The sequence below is a fragment of the Saimiri boliviensis genome, chromosome 20 (assembly GCF_048565385.1).
Source record: "Saimiri boliviensis isolate mSaiBol1 chromosome 20, mSaiBol1.pri, whole genome shotgun sequence".
In the NCBI taxonomy this organism is placed as follows: Eukaryota; Metazoa; Chordata; class Mammalia; order Primates; family Cebidae; genus Saimiri; species Saimiri boliviensis.
The window spans coordinates 39,672,902-39,694,606 of NC_133468.1; the positions used below are offsets into that span (position 1 = coordinate 39,672,902).

The following is a 21,705-nucleotide window of genomic DNA, read 5'->3' on the forward strand; positions in this document are numbered from 1 at the left end:
TTCTGTTCTTGTGTCAGTTTGCTGAGAATGATGGTTTCCAGATTCGTCCATGTCCCTACAAAGGACACGAACTCATTGCTTTTTATGGCTGCATAGTATTCCATGGTGTATATGTGCCACCTTTTCTTTATCCAGTCTGTCATCAGTGGGCATTTAGTTTGGTTCCAAGTCTTTTCTATTGGTAAACAGTGCTGCAATGAACATACGTGTGCATGTGTCTTTATAATAGAACGATTTATAATCCTTTGGGTATACACCCAATAAGGGGACTGCTGGGTCAAATGGAATTTCTATTTCTAGATCCTTGAGGAATCACCGCACCTTCTTGTTTATCAAGTTGCTAATTGACTTCTTAGGGCTAGCTAGGTGCCTAGAATTTCCCTTGAAGGAACTCAAGATTTTCCTTTAGATCCATGCTTGGGGGAACCCCCAGGCTCCAAAGAGGGATCCCTGCTCCATCTCACCTCAGGGAAAAAACAGGGAAGCACCATCTCAAGTGTTTGAGGTTGGCTGGAGGGTTTTATGGGACAGGGATGTGGGGAAACTGCGTGCAGGGCTTGGGATCAAGAGGTGAATGAGGACCAGCAAGAGTCCAGAGTGGCTGGGAACTTCGTCCTTGGTTGGGTCCCAAGGCTCCTGTAAATCTTCAGCGAAACAGAGTGGTGCACCTACTTTGCCTGTAATCCCAGAGTTAGTTTCAGAACTCTATGATTGCTGCTTTGCATTTTATATCAGTGCTGTAAACCTAGCCTGCATGTCATCATGGGTAAATGTCCCTCAAACCAAAATGGGCTTAGTGATGTTCGTCTCCTGCTGTTTCACTGTTACTTTAAGAGACAGTGGTGGAATCTCTTTTAACTTCAGGTATCTATTGGTATGTACTTTCAGGAAGAAAGTTTCCGAAGATAGACCTCAGCCTTCACAGAGAGGGTTTTAGTTTGTTTTATTTTATTTTTGAGACGGAGTCTCATTCTGTCGTCCAGGCTGGAGTGCAGTGGTGCGATCTTGGCTCACCGCAACCTCCATCTCCCGGGTTCAAGCGATTCTCCTGCCTCAGCCTCCAGAGTAGCTGGGATTACAGGCACACGCCACCATGTCAAGCTAATTTTTGTATTTTTAGTGGAGATGGGGTTTCACCGTGTTGGCCAGGCTGGTCACGAATCCCTGCCACCTCGGCCTCCCGAAGTGCTGGGATGACAGGCGTGAGCCGCTGCGCCTGGCCGAGAGGGTTTTCGTTTCTGCATCCCTGGGATGACAGGTGTGAGCCGCTGCGCCTGGCCGAGAGGGTTTTCGTTTCTGCATCCCTGGGATGACAGGTGTGAGCCGCTGCGCCTGGCCGAGAGGGTTTTCATTTCTGCATCCCTGGGATGACAGGCGTGAGCCGCTGCGCCTGGCCGAGAGGGTTTTCGTTTCTGCATCCCTGGGATGACAGGTGTGAGCCGCTGCGCCTGGCCGAGAGGGTTTTTGTTTCTGCATCCCTTTCTGGCTGGCTGACCTGCCGGCTCCCTTGGAATTCTCCCATTGGAATTCCAGCACTTTCCACTCTCACAGGGAGAAAAGCCAAACATGCCTGTGAAGGAAACAGCCGTGTCCTATAAGACAGCGGTTCCCAACCTCCAGGCCACAGACCAGCGCTGGGGAACTGGGCCACGCAGCAGGAGGGGATTGACACCTGAGCGAGGCTGACACATTAGAGTCTCCTAGGAGCACACGCCCTGTCGTGAACTGCTCATGCGCGGGATCGAGGCTGTGGGCTCCTGATGAGACTCTAACGCCTGATGATCTGTCACTGCCTCCCATCACCCCCAGATGGGACCATCTAGTTGCAGGAGAACAAGCTCAGGGCTCCCACTGATTCTACGTGATGGTGAGTTGTAGAATTATTTCATGATCTGTTATGATACAATGACAACAGAAATAAAGAGCATCAGAGGTGGAATGCACATGAATCATCCCAAAACCATCCCCACCCCACCCAGTCCACGGAAAAATTGTCTTCCATAAAACTGGCCCCCAGTGCCAAAAAGGTTGGGGACTGTTTGCTGTAAGACGTTAGCGCTCAGCGGGCTCAGCCTTGGTTAGCAGGAAGTTGCCTAGTTATTGGGTGCCCGGGGCTGCAGAGCAGGCCCCTGAGATGGACAGTGGACATCCATGGCTGTCATCAAAGCCACGCGTAACAGCTTCATCAGACCCTGAGCGCAGGATAAAGGAGCAGAGAGAGAGTATCGGAGGGAGGGTGCTGGCCACTGTCTGCAGGCAGGGTCCCCACATGCACGTCAGAGGCAGTCTCGGAAGTTTGGGAGGGGACTGTTCTTCTTTCTTTTCTTTTCCTTTCTTTCTTTCCTTCCTTCCCTCCCTCCCTCCCTCCCTTCCCTCCCTCCCTCCCTCCCTTCCTTCCTTCCTTCCTTCTTTTTCTTTCTTTCTTTCTTCTTTGTTTCTTCCTTTTCTCTTTCTTTTTTCTTTCTTTCTTCTTTCTTTCTTTCTTTCTTTCTTTCTTTCTTCTTTTCTTTTCTTTTCTTCACAGTCTAACTCCGTTTCCCAGGTTGCAGTGAAGTGGTGGAGTCACAGCTCACTGCAGCCTGGAACTTCTGGGCTCACATGGTCCTCCCACTTCCGCCTGCAGAGTAGCTGCGATTATAGGTCTGCAGCATCTTAACTCTGCTCATCGTAACCTCTTGGGAAGTGGTGGTGCTTGTCTTGTAGGGCATGGAAAATGGTCTCCAAGAGAAAGCCAACTCCTACTACTGCTAACAGGATCAAAGGAAGAGCCCAGCACAGTGGTTTATGCCTGTTTCCCAGCACTCTGGGAGGACAAGGCAGGACAATGACTTGAGACCAGGAGTTCAGGACCAACTGGGGCAACATAGTGAGACCCCTGTGTCTACAAAATATATACGTAAAAATATAATATATATTACATATGTGTGTGTGTGTGTGTGTGTGTGTGTGTGTGTGTATGAGACGGAGTCTCACACTGTCACCTGGACTGGGGTGCAGTGGTGCAATCCTGGCACACTGCAACCTCCACCTCCCAGGTTCAAGTGATTCTCCTGCCTCAGCCTCCCAGGTAGCTGGGATTATAGGCACCTGCCACCATACCAAGCTAATTTTTTGTATTTTTAGTAGAGACGGGGTTTCACTATGTTGGCTGGGCTGGTCTCAAACTTCTGACCTCGTGATCTGCCTGCTTCGGCCTCCCAAAGTGCTGGGATACAGGCGTGAGCCACCTTGCCCAGCCTACAAAATATTAAAAATTAGACGTGGTGGTGTTCAGCTGTGGTTCAAGCTACAAGGGAGGCTGGGGCCGGAAGACTGCTTAAGCTCAGGAGTTTGAGGTTACCATGAGCTACAGTCATGCCTCTGTACTCCAGCCTGGGGGACAGAGTGGGATCCTGGCTCTCTTAAAAAAAAAAAAAAATCAAAGAAAAAGATTCCAAAACTTCTTTCTGCTACCTAGAAGGGAGTTTTGCACGAATTAAACGACGTATTGGTATAACCTGCCGTGGTTCAGATCTGATCGGTACTGTCTGTCTTCTGTGGTCTAGAAAACATTCCTAAACTCATTAGTTGGGGAATTCCTGGCAGTCTCCAGATTATTCCTCAAGAAAGTCAACACCGGGGTAGGCAGCCTCTGCAAGCTGCTATTTTCTGTTAGCAGAGACCATAGTCCTGGTCTCTTGAGATGCCAGAGCTGAAGGAAACCTCAGAGACAGCCGCCTGACATTTACAGAGGAGAAAATAGGTCCGGGGGAGAATGCCCGTGCCTAAGTTCTGGGAGAAGTGCAGCCAGCGGCCTTCCCCCGCTGGAGAGGGAAATGCTTCACCTTTCCTGGGTGTATCTCAGCTCCTGCTGGAGGACACCTCCCCACGGATTCCAGGCCGGTATTTACATGCTGCAGGGTGGATTTGCATCACCAGAAGGGGTGCTGGGGAACAGCATTCTCAGAAGCCCCAGGGCAGTTCTGGGTTTGTGGGAAGAGTCAGATCTAGCTGCTGCTGAGTTCTGTAAGCGTCAACTTTCTCTGCCTCGCATACTCCACCTTCCAGCCTACTTCCTTTTCCTTTCTTTATTTTGTTTCTCTTTCCCACCTCAGAGACCCCCCTCTCCAGATGTTTTCCCTGCTTACTCCCTGGACTTACCCCCTCCAGTCCCTCTCCGTTCATACCTAGAAGTCGTTCAGATCTGATCTGCAACTGTCTGTCTTCCGTGGTCTAGAAAACATTCCTAAATTCACTCCTGCACACATTCATTCATTAAGAACTCAGAACTCTTTGGGTGCTTACTTATGTTTCAGGCACAGTGCTGGGCAGTGGGGACGTGGGATGACACAGGTCTGTCCTTACGGAGCTAACAACCTAGTACAGAAGGGAGAAAGTCATTCTTCTTTCCCACTCACATGCTGGCAGGCCCATAAAATGACAACTGTGGTAAGCACATGCTAGCATGTCGTAGGGAAATCTTTTATCTGGGGCTTCCTCGAATAAGTAGTGCAGGAGCTGAAGGCCAGAGTTTGACTAGGAGTTAACGAGGCTGATGGGAGAGGAGTGTCCCAGGCAGGAGTGGGGCACGGGAAGGATGAAAGGACACCAGTCGTGAAAGCCGTCCTGAACTTGGTCCAGATGTCTTAGGAGGACGTGGTGCCAAGTCAGTCTGGCTTGTGGGCTCTGTTCCCACTTGGCACCTCTGTTCTCATGACTGGGTTTCAGGCTTTTGCTAAGGTCTCTTAGGCGCCTGTGTCTGTCACCCCTGCTAAGTGATGAGTCCTTGAAGAGCTCTGCTTTGCTTCCATCCATCCTCCTGAGCCTCTCCAAACTGAGATTCAGCCCCGAATCTACTTTCCCCATCTCTGTTGATTTATCTTTCTATCTATTTATTTTTAATGGCTTTGTAGGTATATTCACGTGCCATTACAGTTTGTCCATTTAAAGCGTGCCACTCGATGGCTTTTTTAGTATGTTTGAGCTGTGCAGAGTTCACCACAATCAATATTAGAATGTTTTTCTCACCCTGAAAAGAAACCCCAAACCCATTAGCAGTCACTCTACCTTCCTCCAGCTGCCGCCCACCACCTCCCAAGCAACCATCAATTTATTTCCTGTCCCCATAGATTGTCCTGCACCAGACAGTTCATATAAATGGAATCATACAATATATAGTCCTTTGTGACTTCCTGATTTTGCTTAGCATGCTTTCCAGATTCATTCATGTTGTAGCATGTATCAATATTTCATTTTTTTCCCGAACAATATTCCACCATATGAATATATTGCATTTTGTTTAGGTGTTCATCAATTGTTGGACATTTGCTTAATTTAAGGACATGAATTTTTACTCGTATGTTTTTTTTCTAAGAGTTTTATAGTTTTAACTCTTATATTTAGGTCATTAATGAATTCTGAGTTAATTTTTTATATGGTGTGAGGTAGGAGCCCTGTCTATTCTTTTGCGTGTTGTCCCAGCACAATTTATTGAAGATATTATTCCTTATCCCACTGAATTGTCTTGACACCCTTGTTGAAAGTTAGTTGACCATAAATGTAAGAGTTTATTTCTGGACTCTCAGTTCTATTCCGTTGATCTGTATGTCTGTCCTTATGCTAGTACCACACCATCTTGACTGTAGTGGCTTTGTATTAAAATTTGAAATTGGGGAGTGAAGTCCTCCCAGTTTGTTCTTTTCAAGGTTGTTTTAGCTATTTGGGGTCCCTTGTTTTTCCTTATGAATTTTAGGATTTGCTTGGTAATTTCTGCAAGGAATCCAGCTTGGATGTTTATAAGGATTGTATTGAATTTTTACATCAATTTGGGAAGTATTGCCATGTTGACAATGTGAATTCTTCCAGTCCATGAACATGGTACACCTTTTCATTCATTCCCTGAGTCTTGCAACATCATTGTGAAACCCTGATTTTTTATATATTGTCCATCCCTTGAAATTCACTCACCTTGTTTTACTAAGACACAGATTTCATGTCCCTATTCCCAGGCCCTTTGCCAACATTTGGCCTCCTTCACTTCCTTCCATGGCCAGCAGCTGGGTCTAACCTAAATGCAATGGCACCTAGCTGTCCAGTCTCAGATCAAAGAAGTCTGGAATACCTATTCTCTACTAACCACTTAGCCCACAATTCCTCCTGCAAGAAGTAAGCAAAGTGAATATTCTTGCTTATGGGAGCATTTTCTGTGTGTATCATTTCCCTATGGTAGAGCCAAAGTTGGGAAATAGAAACAGAACATCATACACACACAAACAGATTTTGCCCCCAAATTCAGTCAACAAAAGTCAAGATGGGTATGCAAACACTCAAGAGTGTCTCACTGTCCTTGCTGTGAAGGTTACTGGGAAACTAAAGGTAGAATGGCTTAAAGGAACCCAGCTTGGAACGAGCCCACCTGAGTCAGCTCGCCTGCAAAAAACTGTCAATTATGCAGAGTATACAGTATCTTCACAGCAGAGCAGCCTCGCAGGCCCCTGAAGTTTTCTGTCATTTTTCTCTTTTTCCACTGGTACTAGGAACTTCATTTATATAAATTTAATTTTTGTTTTTCACAGTATGGCTGTTTTTATTTTCTTACCTGGACCAAAAGAAGTTGGATGGTCCAGCTTTCTTTTTGGAGCAGGGCCTTACAGCCTAGGTGCCTGCCATGCCCAGGCAGAGGAATGGTAAGTCCCACGTCCTTGAGCTTTTGCCTCAAAGGCAGCCATCATTGCAGCTTTCCATCTGAATAGCTCAGCAGTAGCAAGCGACAGCTGCTTATGATGGCATCAGAGTGGATGCTTCCAGAAGGCCTGGCATCTGTGCCATAGGACTCCAAAGTAGAGCATATTAACAGTGCAGAACTAGGCTGGGCATAATGGCTCATGCCTGTGATACCAACACTTTGGGAGGCCGAGGTGGAAGAATCGCTAGAGGCCAGGAGTGTGAGAGCAGCCTGTTTGGGCAACATAGCAAGACTTCATCTTTGCAAAAAAAAAAAAAAAAATTAAAAATTAACTGGGCATGGAGGCACATACCTGTAGTCCCAGCTACTCGGAAGGCTGAGGCAGGAGGATCACTTGGAGCCAGGGGTTCAAAGCTACAATGAACTGTGATCGCACCACTGCACTCCAGTCTGGATGACAGAGCAAGACCGTGTCTCAAAACAAAACACAACACACCGCCAAACTAGATTGTTATACACACCTTGTGCTGATACAAATATAGAGGATCTGCTTCTGAGTGTGAATTTTCCATTCTACATTGTCGGGCACAGCTTCAGCCAGGTGGGGAAGGCCACCTTCATGGGTGCATGACTGAGAACCTAAGACATCTGTGCATTGTTGAGAACTTAAGAAAACTCATGTGTTGGCATGGGGAGCTTCCGTTTACAGGCTTCTGTTACCTAGAGCTGGATTTTATATCCTGAGTTGTTGTTTCTATAAGAATTCTCCCAAGCCTCCTTTTTTGCATGTTTTGGCCAGGTTGGGTTAGACCACGCTGCAGTAACAAACCAGCCTTGAGCTCTCATTGGCTTTATGTATGTATGTCTATATGTATGTATGTGTGTATTTTTGTTTATTTATTTGAGACAGAGTCTCACTCTGTCACCCAGGCTGGAGTGCAGTGGCACAATCTCAGCTCACTGAAACCTCCACCCCCCGGGTTCAAGTGATTCTTCTGCCTCAGCCTTCCAAGTAGCTGGGATTATAGGTGTGCACCATCGTGCCTGGCTAATTTTTGTATCTTTAGTAGAGATGGGGTTTCACCATCTTAGCCAGGCTGGTCTCAAACTCCTGATCTCAAATGATCTGCTCACCTCGGCCTCCCAAAGTGCTGAGATTACAGGCGTGAGGCGCCATGCATGGCCTCTCATTGGGTTTGTATATTAAAATGTATTTCACATTTATGCAGAGTCAGCTGAACCATTGCTTTTGGGCTCCGTGTTGTGGGGAGTGGGGGGCATGGCCTCTGGGAATTTCTTTTTCAGGCTGACGAAATCTTTGTTCCTCTAGGTATGGCTCTGTGGGGGCAGCATGGAGGTCCTTCCTTGTTCACGGGTGGCCCACATCGAGAGGAAGAAGAAACCGTATAATAGCAACATCGGCTTCTACACAAAGAGGAACGCTCTGCGCGTTGCTGAGGTCTGGATGGACGATTACAAGTCTCATGTGTACATAGCGTGGAACCTGCCGCTGGAGGTAGGGACTCCGGCCTTTCCCCACCACCCCAGAACGGTGATCCCTACTGTTTGACTGGCCACTGTTTCTTTAATTGACCAATGGGTCCTCCCCAGAAAATGCTCATGCTTAGAAAAATTATGAATGCATTTCAAAGGGGTTCGCAGATGTCTCAGCTTTAGAACTCCTGCCTGACACCAGGGCTAGCACAAGGGGAATCTCTCTCAATCCACTTACAGAGATTACAAGAGTCTTAGCGTGTTAATCCCGGTCTTTGCTATGTTAATCTGGCTGCCCTGTTCCTGATCATATGCTGTGTCCAGAAAGTTCTTGCCCAGATGTTTGGCAGCAGACCCTTCGTCCTCTGTGACATTCTCTGTCTCTGTCCCCTGGAGCTCCAGCTGCCCCCTGTCAGATGCCTTTACCGTGTGCCACATCCCCTGGCTCGCCAGCTCTCCTCCGCGTTCTGCTCAGAATATGCCCTCGGAAATTCCCATGTCACTGCAGCCCCGGGGGAGTTTTGTGCAGTAGTTGCACACTAGCATGGTTGGAATCCCAGTGCTATCATTTATGAGTTAGGAGACACTGACCAAATCCACTCATCTCTGTACCATTCATCCCATGGTATCCACAGGGGACTCATTCCAGGACTCCCTGTGGACAGCAAAGCTCACGGAAGCTCAAGTCTCTGATACAAAATGGTGTAGTATTTGCACATGACCTAAGCATAACGTCCTCTGTGTGTGTGTGTGTCTATACACATAGTATTTGCACATAACCTAAGCATAACATCCTGTGTGTGTGTGTGTGCGTGTATATACACATAGTATTTGCATATAACCTAAGCATAACGTCCTGTGTGTGCATGTATATATATACACACACATAGTATTTTCACATAACCTAAGCATAACTTCGTGTGTGTGTGCATGTTTGTGTGTATATATACACACACATATAGTATTTGCACATAACCTAAAATCCTGTAGTATTTATGTGCAAATACCATATATATATTATGTGCAAATATTGTATATACACAGTATTTGCACATAACCTAAGCATAATGCTGTGTGTGTGTGTGCGTGTGTGTGTGTGTGTGTGTGTGTGTATATATATATATATATATATATATATGTACACATAGTATTTGCACATAACCTAAGCATAATGTCCTGGGTGGGGGGGGGTGTGTGTGTGTGTGTGTATAAAACATCCTGTGTGTGTATATATACATGTATATATGTATATATATGTGTATATATGTGTATATATACACACGTATATATGTATATATACACACATATATATGCACAAGACTTTATGCCTAGGTTATGTGCAAATATTTTTTTTTTTATGACAGCAGCACAAAATTTTTTTACATTTTATTTTTCCATGAGTTATTGGGGTACAGGTGGCATTTGGTTACGCGCGTAAGTTCTTTAGTGGAGATGTGTGAGACCCTGGTGCCCCCACCCCCCGAGCAGTGTACACTGCGCCCTGTTTATTGTCTTTTATCCTCGCCCTCCTCCCACTCTTCCCCCGGGTCCCCAAAGCCCACTGTGTCATTCTTGTGCCTTTGTGTCCTGATAGCTTAGCTCCCACGTATCGGTGAGAACATACGATGTTTGCTTTTCCATTTCTGAGTTCCTTCACTTAGAATAACAGTCTCCAGCCTCATCCAGGTCATGGCAAGTGCTGTTAATTTGTTCCTTTTTATGGCTGAATCACCTCTAGATTACTTACAGATAATACAATATATGCTGTGTAAATAATTCTTATGCTTTACTTGTATTTTTTTTATTGTATTGTTATTATTGGTCTTTAAAAAATATTTTTAATCTGCAGTTGGTTGAACCGATGGATGCAGAAACTGTGGATCTAGAGAGTCGACTGTACCTTAGTTCCCTCAGCTGTAAACTGGGGGTAACAGCAGGCTCTCCTTCCTGGGGTGATCTGAGAACTAAATGAATTCATACATGTGGCATGCTGAGAGGCGCACCTGGCACGGGGTGCATTGTGTGTCCTGTGCTGCACAGCAGGGCAGCTTACACCCTCAGCCACAGCTCAGTTTGTCTCCTCAGCCAGGGCACCCATAGGTGGTCTGAGGCAGGCCGGAAACACCTGGAGTGGTTCCTGTTGAGAGGTGGCAGCCCCTTTGTGTCAGGAGGCCAGAGCCCAGAACAGAAGAATGTGTGCCAGATTTACGGGTCAATGAGATAAAAGTGAAGGGTTTTTCAATGTTGTTATCAGTTTTGAAATACATTCTCAAGAATTAAAAAAACCCTCTGGCCGCTTAGCCCTTTCTAGCTGTGAAGCGATAAGTGCTTTGATCCATGATGATGATATAAAGATATGTAACATTTGTTCAGCACTTACTATGTCCCAGGTACCTAGTAAGTCGTTATTTGCAATAGTTTACTTAATTGTCATAACTGCCTCATGACAGAAGAACTGTCTGCCTCAGTTTCCTCATCTAAAAACACAGATCCTTAATATTTACCTGATAGGATTCCCATGAAGATAAAACAAGGCTGAGAGCAGAGCTCAGCAAATATGAAGTGTTCCGTAAATGCTAGCTTGATATGAATGTATTATGTTGCTCATTTTACGGACGAAGAAATTGAAGCTGTGAGAAGCTAAAAGTGACTTGTTTAAGGTCCCACGCATAGCACGTGGGCAGGGATGTCAGTTCAGGCCCTCATGCAGAACCTCACCCCAGGCCAACGTGGTGAAACCCTGCCCCTACTGAAAACACACACATTAGCCGGGCGTGGTGGCACATGCCTGTCTGTAATCCGAGCTACTCGGGAGGCCGGGGCAGGAGAATTGCTTGAACCCAGGAGGCAGAAGTTGCAGTGAGCTGAGATCATGCCACTGCACTCCAGCCTGGGCAACAGAGTGAGACTCCATCTCAAAAAAAAAAAAACCTCACCACAGCCCTGTGAAGTCAGTGAAATAGGTATCATTATTCTTCCTGTTTTGTATAGGAGGATTTTGTTTTTTGAAATAGGGTCTCACTGTGTCACCCAGGCTGCAGAATAGTGGCACGATCTTGGTTCCCTGAAACTTCCATCTCCCGGGTTCAAGCCATCCTCCCACCTCAGCCTCCTGTGTGGCCGGAACCCTGGGTATGCACTGCCACACCTGTCGAACTTCTGTATGTTTCATAGAGACGAGTTTTTGACAGGTTGCCCAGGCCGGTCTCGAACGCTTTGGCTCAAGCAGTCCTCCCTCCTGAGCTTCCCAAAGTGCTGGGATTACAGGCGTGAGCCACTGCGCCTGGCCATGAGTTTTGACCCGGAATGGTGGTGTGACCTAGAGTGACACAAAACTCAAACCTTTTGACTGCAGCCAAGTGCTTTGTCCACGACGGCAGACAATCTCTGGTCCCAAATGCCAGTGGTAACCTGCCAGGCTCTTAAAAAATGATCTTTTTTGGCCAGACGTGGTGGCTCACGCCTGTAATCCCAGCACTTTGGGAGGCCAAGGTGGGCAGATCACCTGAGGTCAGGAGTTTGAGACCAGCCTGACCAACATGGAGAAACCCCTACTCTACTAAAAAATACAAAAATTAGCCGGACGTGGTGGCACACACCTGTAATCGCAGCTACTTGGGAGGCTGAGGCAGGAGAATTCCTTGCACCCAGGAGGCGGAGGTTGCAGTGAGCCAGGTTTGTGCCATTGCACTCCAGCCTGGGCAACAAGAGTGAAACTGTCTCAGAAAAACAAACAAAACCCAGACCATTTTCATGAATCAAGCTAAATATATTAAAACAAAGAGTTAATGGTTACTGCTCAGGGTTGTCTTTGGGTTGAATAAGTTTGACGTTTAAAGGGATTTCCCTTTAAAATCGCTGTTTGACTGCCCAGGTGATGCGAATGACATAATTGGAAGTCTTCTCCCAGCCCCCAGACGCATCCCGTCTCCGTTAATTCCTGGCCATCTTGCCGATGAGTCTGCAGGGTCGTATTTCAGATCCTCTGTTTTTCCTGTCAGCACACAGCAGCCATTACAGGTTTATTTCTGTAAAAGCAGAGTGAATTATTCATTAGAGCATCGTTACAAGCTTTGCAATAGAAAATTATTTTCACTTCTGCGTATAATGAACTTCGCAAAGAGCCAACAAAAGGAGAAATTTCGCAGGTATGAAAAAGAGAGACAGGAGGGGGTTGTAGGCATTTATTTTCCTGTCCTAATCAAATAATTCCTCTAATAATTGGCTCTGATAGTTACCAAGGAAATGTGGGAGGGAAGAAACTGAGAATGTAGGTCGTCCACATCAGCGTGTCCCAGAAATCATTTGCATAGCAGTGATAAGGATGGTTGGCTTGTCTGAGACCTTTCATGCTTCAGGTTCTGACTTTGCTCAGGAACAAGGATTCCCTGGCCTGGGTCTGGATGGAGCAAGCAGCTCTCCTTAAACTGCCCTTCTGGCTGGGTGCAGTGGCTCACACCTGTAATCCCAGCACTTTGGGAGGCCGAGGCTGGCGAATCACTTGAGGTCAGGAGTTTGAGACCAGCCTGGCCAACATGATGAAACGCCCATCTCTACTAAAAATACAAAAATTAGCTGGGCCTGGTGGCACGAGCCTGTAATCCTAGCTACTGGGGAGGCTGAGGCAGAAAAATCACTTGAACCCAGGAGGCCAAGGTTGCAGTGAGATGAGATTGCGCCACTGCACGCCAGCCTGGGTGACAGAGCGAGACTCTGTCTCAAAAAAACAAAAACAAAAGAAACCACCTTTCTGAATAAGCATTCGAGGCTTAAGATCTTCTATGTGAAGGTTTCCCTGGAAGTGGCTCCACCTGTGCCCCACGTGGCCATCACCCCGCCGTCTCTAACACCTGCTGATTTCTCTCCCCTTTCAGAATCCGGGAATTGACATTGGCGATGTCTCCGAAAGAAGAGCATTGAGGAAAAGTTTAAAGTGTAAGAATTTCCAGTGGTACCTGGACCACGTTTACCCAGAAATGAGAAGATACAATAATACAATTGCTTACGGGGAGGTAATTTGGACCCTGCATGCTTTTGGCTTGGAATGCTGTTCAATATGCTGCGGGTTGCTTTACTGGGGAGAAATAGAGTTGCTCATTCACTCATTCAAGGAGTGTTTTTTGGAGGGGTCTTCCCTGACAGCAAGATTCTCTCTAGCTGGAGGGTTGGAGTAGGGAACAAATGTGATGAATGTTACAATGGACTATGGATAAAAGACTGTGGGCTGGGCACGGTGACTCACATGTGTAATCCCAGCACTTTGGGACACTGGGGCAGGCGGATCATGAGGTAAGGAGTTTAAGACCAGCCTGGCCAATATGGTGAAACCCCGTCTCTATAAAAAATACAAAAATTAGCTGGGTGTGGTGGTGCATGTCTGTTAGCCCAGCTACTCAGGAGGCTGAGGCAGGAGAATCCTTGAGCCCAGGGGGCGGAGGTTGCAGCGAGTCGAGATAGGGGCACTGCAACCAGCCCGGGCAACAAAGCAGGACTCGGTCTCAAAACAAAACAAACAAACAAAAACAAAAAAGACTGGGAGTCTTCTTGGCCTGAGATATGTAGCAGATAATAAATACTGTTTGGGAAATGTTGACTCTGAGGTCCTCTGGGACCCGTAAGCGGAGGAGATACTGAGCAGGAAGTTGGAGGTAAAGAGAGGCGGGGGGTCGGAGGCCTCCATCGCTCTGTGCTGTGGACTGGAATCACTTCTCATCAGAGAAAGGAGGAAATGTTCTCAGATTGTGTCTGCGGTGTGATCATATCACCTTTCTAAACCTGAAGGCAAGCGATTTTTCTCTTAGTACAAATACCATCAATATGCATTTGAGAACATTTTGAAAATAATAATACTAGGGATGAATATTTGAGTGCTTGGGAAGTACTGGGCACTATTCTAAGTGCTTTCTGCTTACAAATCCATTTTACCTTCATCTTATGAGAGACTGGCATTATTTCTGTTTTATTAATAAGAAAACTGAAACTTAGATAAATTATCTAACTTACCTAAGGTCACAGAGCTTATAAGTCATGATACCAAGATTGGACGTGGACATCCAGATACCAGAGCTAACGTATACACTTTGATGTATGGGCCTCTGGCCTGCGTGTGTGTGTGTGTGTGTGTATACCCATGTTTTTTTTTTTTTACTAAAAGCATTCCGTTCACAATGCCTAATAACTTGAAATTTTACTCAATCGTATAGAGAATACGTAACTGTCGTTAAATATTTTTGCCATTGATCAGTGGCTGCACATGGTTCCACGTTTTGTGTAAGCTGTGCTTTGCTTGAGAGCGTAGACACTGGTGTCGTTTCCAGTTTTAAAGTATCATACCATTGCTGAGAACATCTTCATATAGAAACACTCATGCATCTACCTTGTTCTTTTTGCAATGCCTGTCTGAGACAGAACTGGGGACACACAGTCAGGCCAAGGAGTACGGAGCTGGGTGCTCTCAGTGTGGCACAGACACCCCATTAGCTCCACAATCTGGTTTTCTTCCCTGCAACTCCCTGTGACTACCAGGTTAAAGCCAAGAAGAATCCCTTCAACTTAAGAGTATTTACATTTTTCTACAACTGTGGATTTTCCTAGCCTTTGCCTGCTGCCTTTTATAGAAAGTAAATCAACCCCAGGTGAAGTCATCGGATATAGAGTGGGGACCCTCCTGAGCTGGAATTTGGAACGGGATGCTGGCGTCTTAGAAGGGCAGCCTCTGGGGTGGTCAGGGTACATGGAGACTGGAGCCAGCCTGCTGGGTTCAAATCCCAGTAGGCTGTTACTGGCTGTGCGGCTCCTCTTGGCTGCCGTTCCCTAAGCTATAGAATGGGAGGAAGGAGAGTAGCCCTCTGCAGGGTTCCTGGAAGGATAAAGTGAGCTGTGATATGTGGAGTTCTTAGAACACTTCCTGGCATGGCCAAGCGTGATGGCTCACGCCTGTAATCCCAGCACTTTGGGAGGCCAGTGCGGGAAGATCGCTTGAAGGCAGGAGTTCGAGGCCGGCCTGACCAACATGGTGAAAAACCCCATCTCTACTGACAACACAAAAAACAAGCTGGGCATGGTGGCAGGTGCGGGCAATCTCAGCTATTCGGGGATGAGGCAGGAGAATCACTTGAACCTGGGAGGCGGAGTTTGCAGTGAGCTGAGATCGTGCCGCTGCCCTCCAGCCTGGGTAACAGAGTGAGACTCTCTCTCAAAAAAAAAAGAAAAAGGAAAAGCAGGTGCCTGGCACATAGCAGTTGTCGTTAAGAGATCTGAACTGCCTTGTGTTTTCTTCCCCAAAATAAAAACATAAATTTGTTTTAACTCTCAAAGTAAGATTAAATAGAAAGGAAGTATCGAACCACAATGAGCAGTGCATGGATTATTCCTAAAACAACTGGGTCAATTGCCTAGCTCTTTGGGAAAGAAATCAGTTCAGATCCTTACAGCTTGCCATGTACCAACGTAGATTTCAGACGGACTGTAGTATTACATGAAAGAAATAATAAAAGAACCATGTGGAAATAGTGATGAATCTGATCTCTGAATGAGAAAGGGCTTTCTAAGAATGAAAGCCACAGCAAGAAACACAAAGGAAATGTGTCATGGACCCAAGCTCATAAATATTAAAATAATCTGTACCTCAACTGAGTAGAGAACACACCAAACTGGAAATACATATACCACAAATACTATAGATGGACAAATACCATTCATATATAATAAGTTCCACAAGTTAATTTTTTTTTTTTTTTTTGAGATAGAGCCACCCAGGCGGGGTTACAATGGTGCAATCTCGGCTCACTGCAACCTCCACCTCCCAGGTTTAAGCAACTCTCCTGCCCCAGCCTGCCTGTAGTAGCTAGGATGACCAGCACGTGCCACCAAGCCCAGCTAATTTTTGTACTTGTAGTAGAGATGGGGTTTCACCATGTTGACCAGGCTGGTCTCCAACTCCTGACCTCAAGTAATCCACCCACCTCAGCCTCCCAAAGTGTTGGGATTAAAGGCATGATTTTAAAATTTTGATTTAAACGACAAAATGAAACATCCCCAAAGAAAAATAAAGCACAAGGTCAGTTACGTAAGAAAAAATACACATGGGTGAAAAACACATGAAAAATTTAAATGTATTTCATAGTCAAAGAAAAAAAATTAAATAGAGATAGCTTTGTTTTTTCCCTATCCCCAAACAAAGATTCCTTTCTTGGAATTTATGTTGTTACTTCACAGGCAAGGTCTTAGTAATATGAAAAAAACCATATCCTCTGTGAGTGTGCAAATTGAAACAAGCCTTTTAAAAAGCAATTTGACCCACATATACTAAAAAGCTTAATGACAGTTTCTTCTCCACTCTTATCCCAAGCAAATAATCTGAAATAAGGACAGAGATTTGAGAGTAAAATTGTTCAGCTCAGACGTGTTATTTTTTAGGAAATTTTTGTTTTGAATTTAACTTGAAGATTAGTTGAATATAATGCATTCGTGGTTTGAACTATTTTACAGCCATTACAAACGGCACGTACAAAAGTTTAATGACATGAGAAAAACACTGATACCATAATGCTTAAGAAGGAAATGTCAGGACGATCAAACTGAATTTGCTGCTATTTTAGATTGGGAAATGGAGGAGACAGTTATGATCACCTCGGTAGGGGTACTTTTCCATGCTTTTCCAACTTTCACTAATGTTAGGTGATCCTTTTATAATCAGAAGAAAAATAGTTACTAAAAAGGAAACAGTAAGAACGATGACCAGCCTTGCCCCCCAGGCTGGAGTGCAGTGGCATAGTCTTGGCTCACTGCAGCCTTAAACTCCCTAGATTCAAGCAATCCTCCCACCTCAGCCTTCCGAATAGCTGGGACTATGGATACACACCATCACACCTGGCTAATTTTGTTTATTTATTTATTTGTAGAAAAGGGGTCTCACTATGCTGTCCAGGCTGGCCTCGATCTCCTGGGCTCAAGTGATTCTCCCACTTCAGCTTCCAAGTATCTGGGGCTATAGGCATGAACCACCGAGGTAGAAGTTTGCCAGAGCTGCTGTGTACAGCTCCACAGTCTGTGCACTGCACAACTCCATGGGTTGCCTTTGGGATCAACCACAGTATAAATGATGTCCCTTGAGCTGTACAGTGGGGGTGGCATTGGAGGTGACATTGTGATCATAGTCTGGTTTTTTTGGAAGAGAGAAGCTTTTTGTTTTTACAAACTTTATTTTTAAAATAATAAATTCAACACATACATTCTATTGGAAATATAAAGATGACATCTCAACTTACTCCAAATCCCAATTCCCAAATATAATCAGTGTTAACGTTTTAAGGGATTGGGTTCTCTTACTCCTCCTCCACCTGCTGAGTGTCACCATTTACAAGTAGATATTTCAGATGGACTATAGTGTTCAATGAAAGAAACCAAATTTTTCAAATGCTGCTTGGCAACAAAAATTACCATTTTTCAGACAGCTGGTTTTTTTTAAGTAGGCAGGGTCTTGCTCTGTTGCCCAGGCTGGAGTGCAGTAGCATAATCGTGATTTGAACTCCTGGGCTCAAGCAATCCTCCCACCTCAGCCTCCCTAGTAGCTGGTGCTACAGGTATGAGCCACTGCTGTTGGCTCTAGACAACATTGATTGAGGGAGTGATTGAGTCACAGCCTTGCTGTCACCCAAGTGGGAGTCTTAATAGCACAGTCTCAGCTCCCTATAGCCTCAAACTACTGAGCTCAAGCCATCCTCCCACGCCAGCCTCCCAAGTAGCTGGGACGACAAGCACATGCCACCACGCCTGGCTAATTTGTTTCTTTTTTGTGGAGATGGAGGGGTCTCCCTACGTTGCCCACGCTTGTCTCCAACTCCTGACCTTAAGCAATCTTACAGCCTCAGCCTTCCAAAGCATTAGAATTCCAGGCGTGAGCCACTGCACCCAGCCCATATATTCTTTATAACGCTTAGGGCAGGAGTCACCTCCCCTTAGCAGTTATCTCTGAATTCCCAGAATGGGTAAAGAAGTTCTTGGCGGGGGCACAGTAGCTCATGCCTGTAATCCCAGCACTTTGGAGGACTGAGGTGGGTAGACCATGAGGTTAGGAGATCGAGACCATCCTGGCCAACATGGTGAAACCCCGTCTCTACTAGAAATACAAAAATTAGCCAGGTGTGGTGGCACATGCCTGTAATCCCATCTATTTGGGAGGCTGAGGCATGAGAATTGCTTGAACTCAGGAGGTGGAGGTTGCAGTGAGCCGAGATCACACTACTGCACTCCAGCCTGGTGACAGAGTGAGACTCCATCTCAAAAAAAAAAAAAAAAAAAAAAAGAAGTTCTGCTTGTTGGCCTTAGCATATTTCAGTCATTGCAGTAGATGGCGGACTACTTCAAGGCAAGGACTGTGTTATTTATCTTTTGTTCATTACATTTAGCACAGTGCCAGGCACTTCCCAGGCCCTCAATAAATATTAAATTACTTAATGATAGATTTGATTGCATAAATATTAGAACAAAATTTAAAACCTGGCAATCTCAAATCATGGCGTAAAGCAAATATTCTGTTAAAACATTCATGTCCTTAATATGTAAAGAACTCTTAGCCAGGCACCGTAGTTCACACCTGTAATCCCAGTACTTTGGGAGGCTGAAGTGGGAGGATTGCTTCAGGCCAGGAGCTGGAGGCTGCAGTGAGCTGTGATCACAACACTGCACTCCGGCCTGGAGTACAAAGCAAGACCCTGCCACTCAAAGAAAAAAAAGGATTTAGAAATCTGCTCAAGTTGTGCGAGCCTAAAGACAATCTGAGTACACGAAGAACAGAAGGCCTTTTCTTCTCTTTGTTCTGTGGAGAATAGAATCTGGAGGGGACGGGTATAGATGAGAGGTCCGGCAGCGTTGCCTTTTAGCCAGCCACTGAGACCCTAGGGTGATGGTGGGATGGATACCCTACAGACCACAGTGCACCCGGAGATGCAAATTAGATCAGTTCTTATGCGCTCCCAAAGACACGTGCCTACCTCTTCCACGGTGCGCTCCATACACTCCTGCAGTGGTGCTTAGCATAGCATAGCATAGGTATCAGTAAATGTTTCTGAACATGTAAATAGATACTGCTAGAGCATTTTATGATAGCAAGTATTTACATGTTTTTTCTTTTTTTAGAAATAGGTCTTGCTCTGTCGCCCAGGCTAGAGAGAAGTGGTACAATCCCAGCTTACTGCAGCCTGGAACGCCTGGGCTCAAGCGATCCTCCCATCCCAGCCTCCTGAGTAGCTGGGACTACAAGTGTATGCCACCACTCCTGGTTACTTTGTTTTGTTTTTGTGTTTTTTTCTTGAGACAGAGTTGTGCTCTTGTCGCCCAGTCTGGAATGCAATGGCGCAATCTCAGATCACTGCAACCTCCGCCTCCTGGGTTCAATCAGTTCTGCCTCAGCCTCCCAAGTAGCTGGGATTACAGGTGTGCGCCACCACGCCCAGCTAACTTTTCGTATTTTTAGTAGAGACAGGGTTTCGCCATGTTGGCCAGGCTGGTCTTGAACTCCTGACCTCAAGTGATCCACCCACCTCAGCCTCCCAAAAAGTGCTGGGATCACAGGCGTGAGCACTGCACCCAGCTGTTAATTTGTTTTAATGGTTTTGTAGAGATGGGGCCTCATTATGTTGCCCATGTTGGTCTTGAACTCCTGGGCTCAAGTGATCCTCCTGCCTCAGCCTTCCAAAGAGCTGGGATTGCAGGTGTGAGCCACCACATCTGTTCTTCATGCCTTTATGCAAATAATGACGTGAGAAGCTAACCCGTGATTACCTAGTTTATTAAAATCAATGTTGGTGCTGAGGCCCACTTAGAGCCTAAGATCTCGATAACCAGATTTTCCAAGCCACTGAGAAGCTTAGAAGCCACTTAGACGTTTAAAAGCCATTGAGAAGCTTGAGATCTAGGTAACCAGTGCTCCCTGGGATTGCCTGACATGTTGGGGATGGAGGTGCTGTGAGGGTGGGGTCCAAGCTGCCCAGGATGCAGTCAAGAGACCGAGCACCCATGCCATCCACCTTGAGACCTGATCTTTCTTGCTAAGGTGATCACCGCACAGACTGGAGCCCAGTCCTCACTCAGAAGCTCGTGTGGCCTTCCCGTCACTAAGTCAGAACCAAGGCATGGTGGAGCAGTGGCAGGGAATCCCCACCCCACCAGCTGAGCTCTGATGGGTCGTGTTTTGTCTGTTCTTGCAGCTTCGTAACAACAAGGCAAAAGATGTCTGCTTGGACCAGGGGCCGCTGGAGAACCACACGGCAATATTGTATCCGTGTCACGGCTGGGGACCACAGGTAGGAACTCGTCTCTGGCGAGCAAGGAAGTAATAGCACCATCTCGGGCCCACAGGGGCCTTCTTGGTTACCGTTGTTGCCGTCTACCTTGAGATTTTAAGAAGAAGGTAGGAGTCTTTCTGGTTATTTCTCTGAAGAAGCTAGGCAAAAGATTCATAAGTGGTTGTTGCATCCACACGGATTTATTTATTTATTGTTTTGTGATAGAGTCTCGCTCTGTTGCCCAGGCTGGAGTGCAGTGGTGTGATCACAGCTCACTGCAGCCTCATCTTCCTGGGCTCAGGTGTTCCCTCGGCCTTCTTAGTAGCTGGGACTGAAGGCTCATGCCACCATGTCCGGCTCAAGTTTCCATTTTCTGTAGAGATGGAGTCTTAACTCCTGGCCTCGAGGGCTCCTCCCGCCTTCAGCCTCCCACAGTGCGAGGATTATAGGCGTGAACCTCAGCACGCAGCCCTGGGTTTGCGTTTCTGATTCCTAGCTGATGCTGATGCTGCTGGTTTGAGGAATCGGGACTTGATCCAGAGGATGTCAGGGAGCCACTAGAAGGCTCCCCTGGGGTCGGAGGGAGGGGGGGATGTGTTCAGACTGCATACGGCAGCTCCAGAGGGGACTGTCTGAGAAGCTGTATCTTGGAATAGACCAAATGAAAAGCCCCTAGCTAGCCTCAGGCTGGGGTGGCCAGGAGCTGGAGATAGGGCTTGTGGTCCTGGGCCTAGAGGGCTTGAAGAGAGGGGACACAGAGGGCGGGAGGCCGCGCCCAGCACACGCCCCACGCCAGCTTCCTAGGATACCCACAGCCTGTGGCCCAGGCAGCAAGATCCCAGAGGCTGTGCCCCGTCACCCTGTTAGGCAGTTACTCCAAGAGGAGCTGTGAAAAGAGCACTTAACTCCCAGACTTCTGAATAAGTCACACTTGAATGGAGCACTTAGTAACGGTGACGTCACAAGGACTATGGCAGTTAGATACTGGCATGATCCAAAACTGCTCTGAGGACGTCCACTCCTCCTGTGAATGTGGAACGGAGTAAAGACGGTCTGATCCCAGAGCTTCCCCACGTGGCTCTAAGCAGGTGCATTTTGCTTTGGGTATTTCAGGGGAAGGTTTCTAAAGCCACTCAGGAAGTTCTTGGGTGAGCCTGAGGGCTGGACTGTAAGGCCGCTGTGTCTGCCTTCTGTGGCCCTGTGGCCCCTGCCCTCCCCGTCTGGGCCGCGGTGTCTGCCTTCTGTGGCCCTGTGGCCCCT

General features: G+C 46.6%; 1 protein-coding gene across 2 annotated transcripts in view; it reads left to right on the forward strand.

Annotated features, from left to right (window-relative positions):
- Nucleotides 1-21,705, forward strand: part of GALNT17 (polypeptide N-acetylgalactosaminyltransferase 17) — a 531,829-nt gene that overhangs the window by 479,861 nt on the left and 30,263 nt on the right. For both annotated transcript variants that reach the window (XM_074390325.1, XM_003934099.4), the window contains 3 exons: nucleotides 7,995-8,180; nucleotides 13,033-13,170; nucleotides 20,368-20,463. In XM_074390325.1, the coding sequence (XP_074246426.1) occupies nucleotides 7,995-8,180; nucleotides 13,033-13,170; nucleotides 20,368-20,463 (420 nt within the window). The remainder of the gene's footprint in view (nucleotides 1-7,994; nucleotides 8,181-13,032; nucleotides 13,171-20,367; nucleotides 20,464-21,705) is intronic.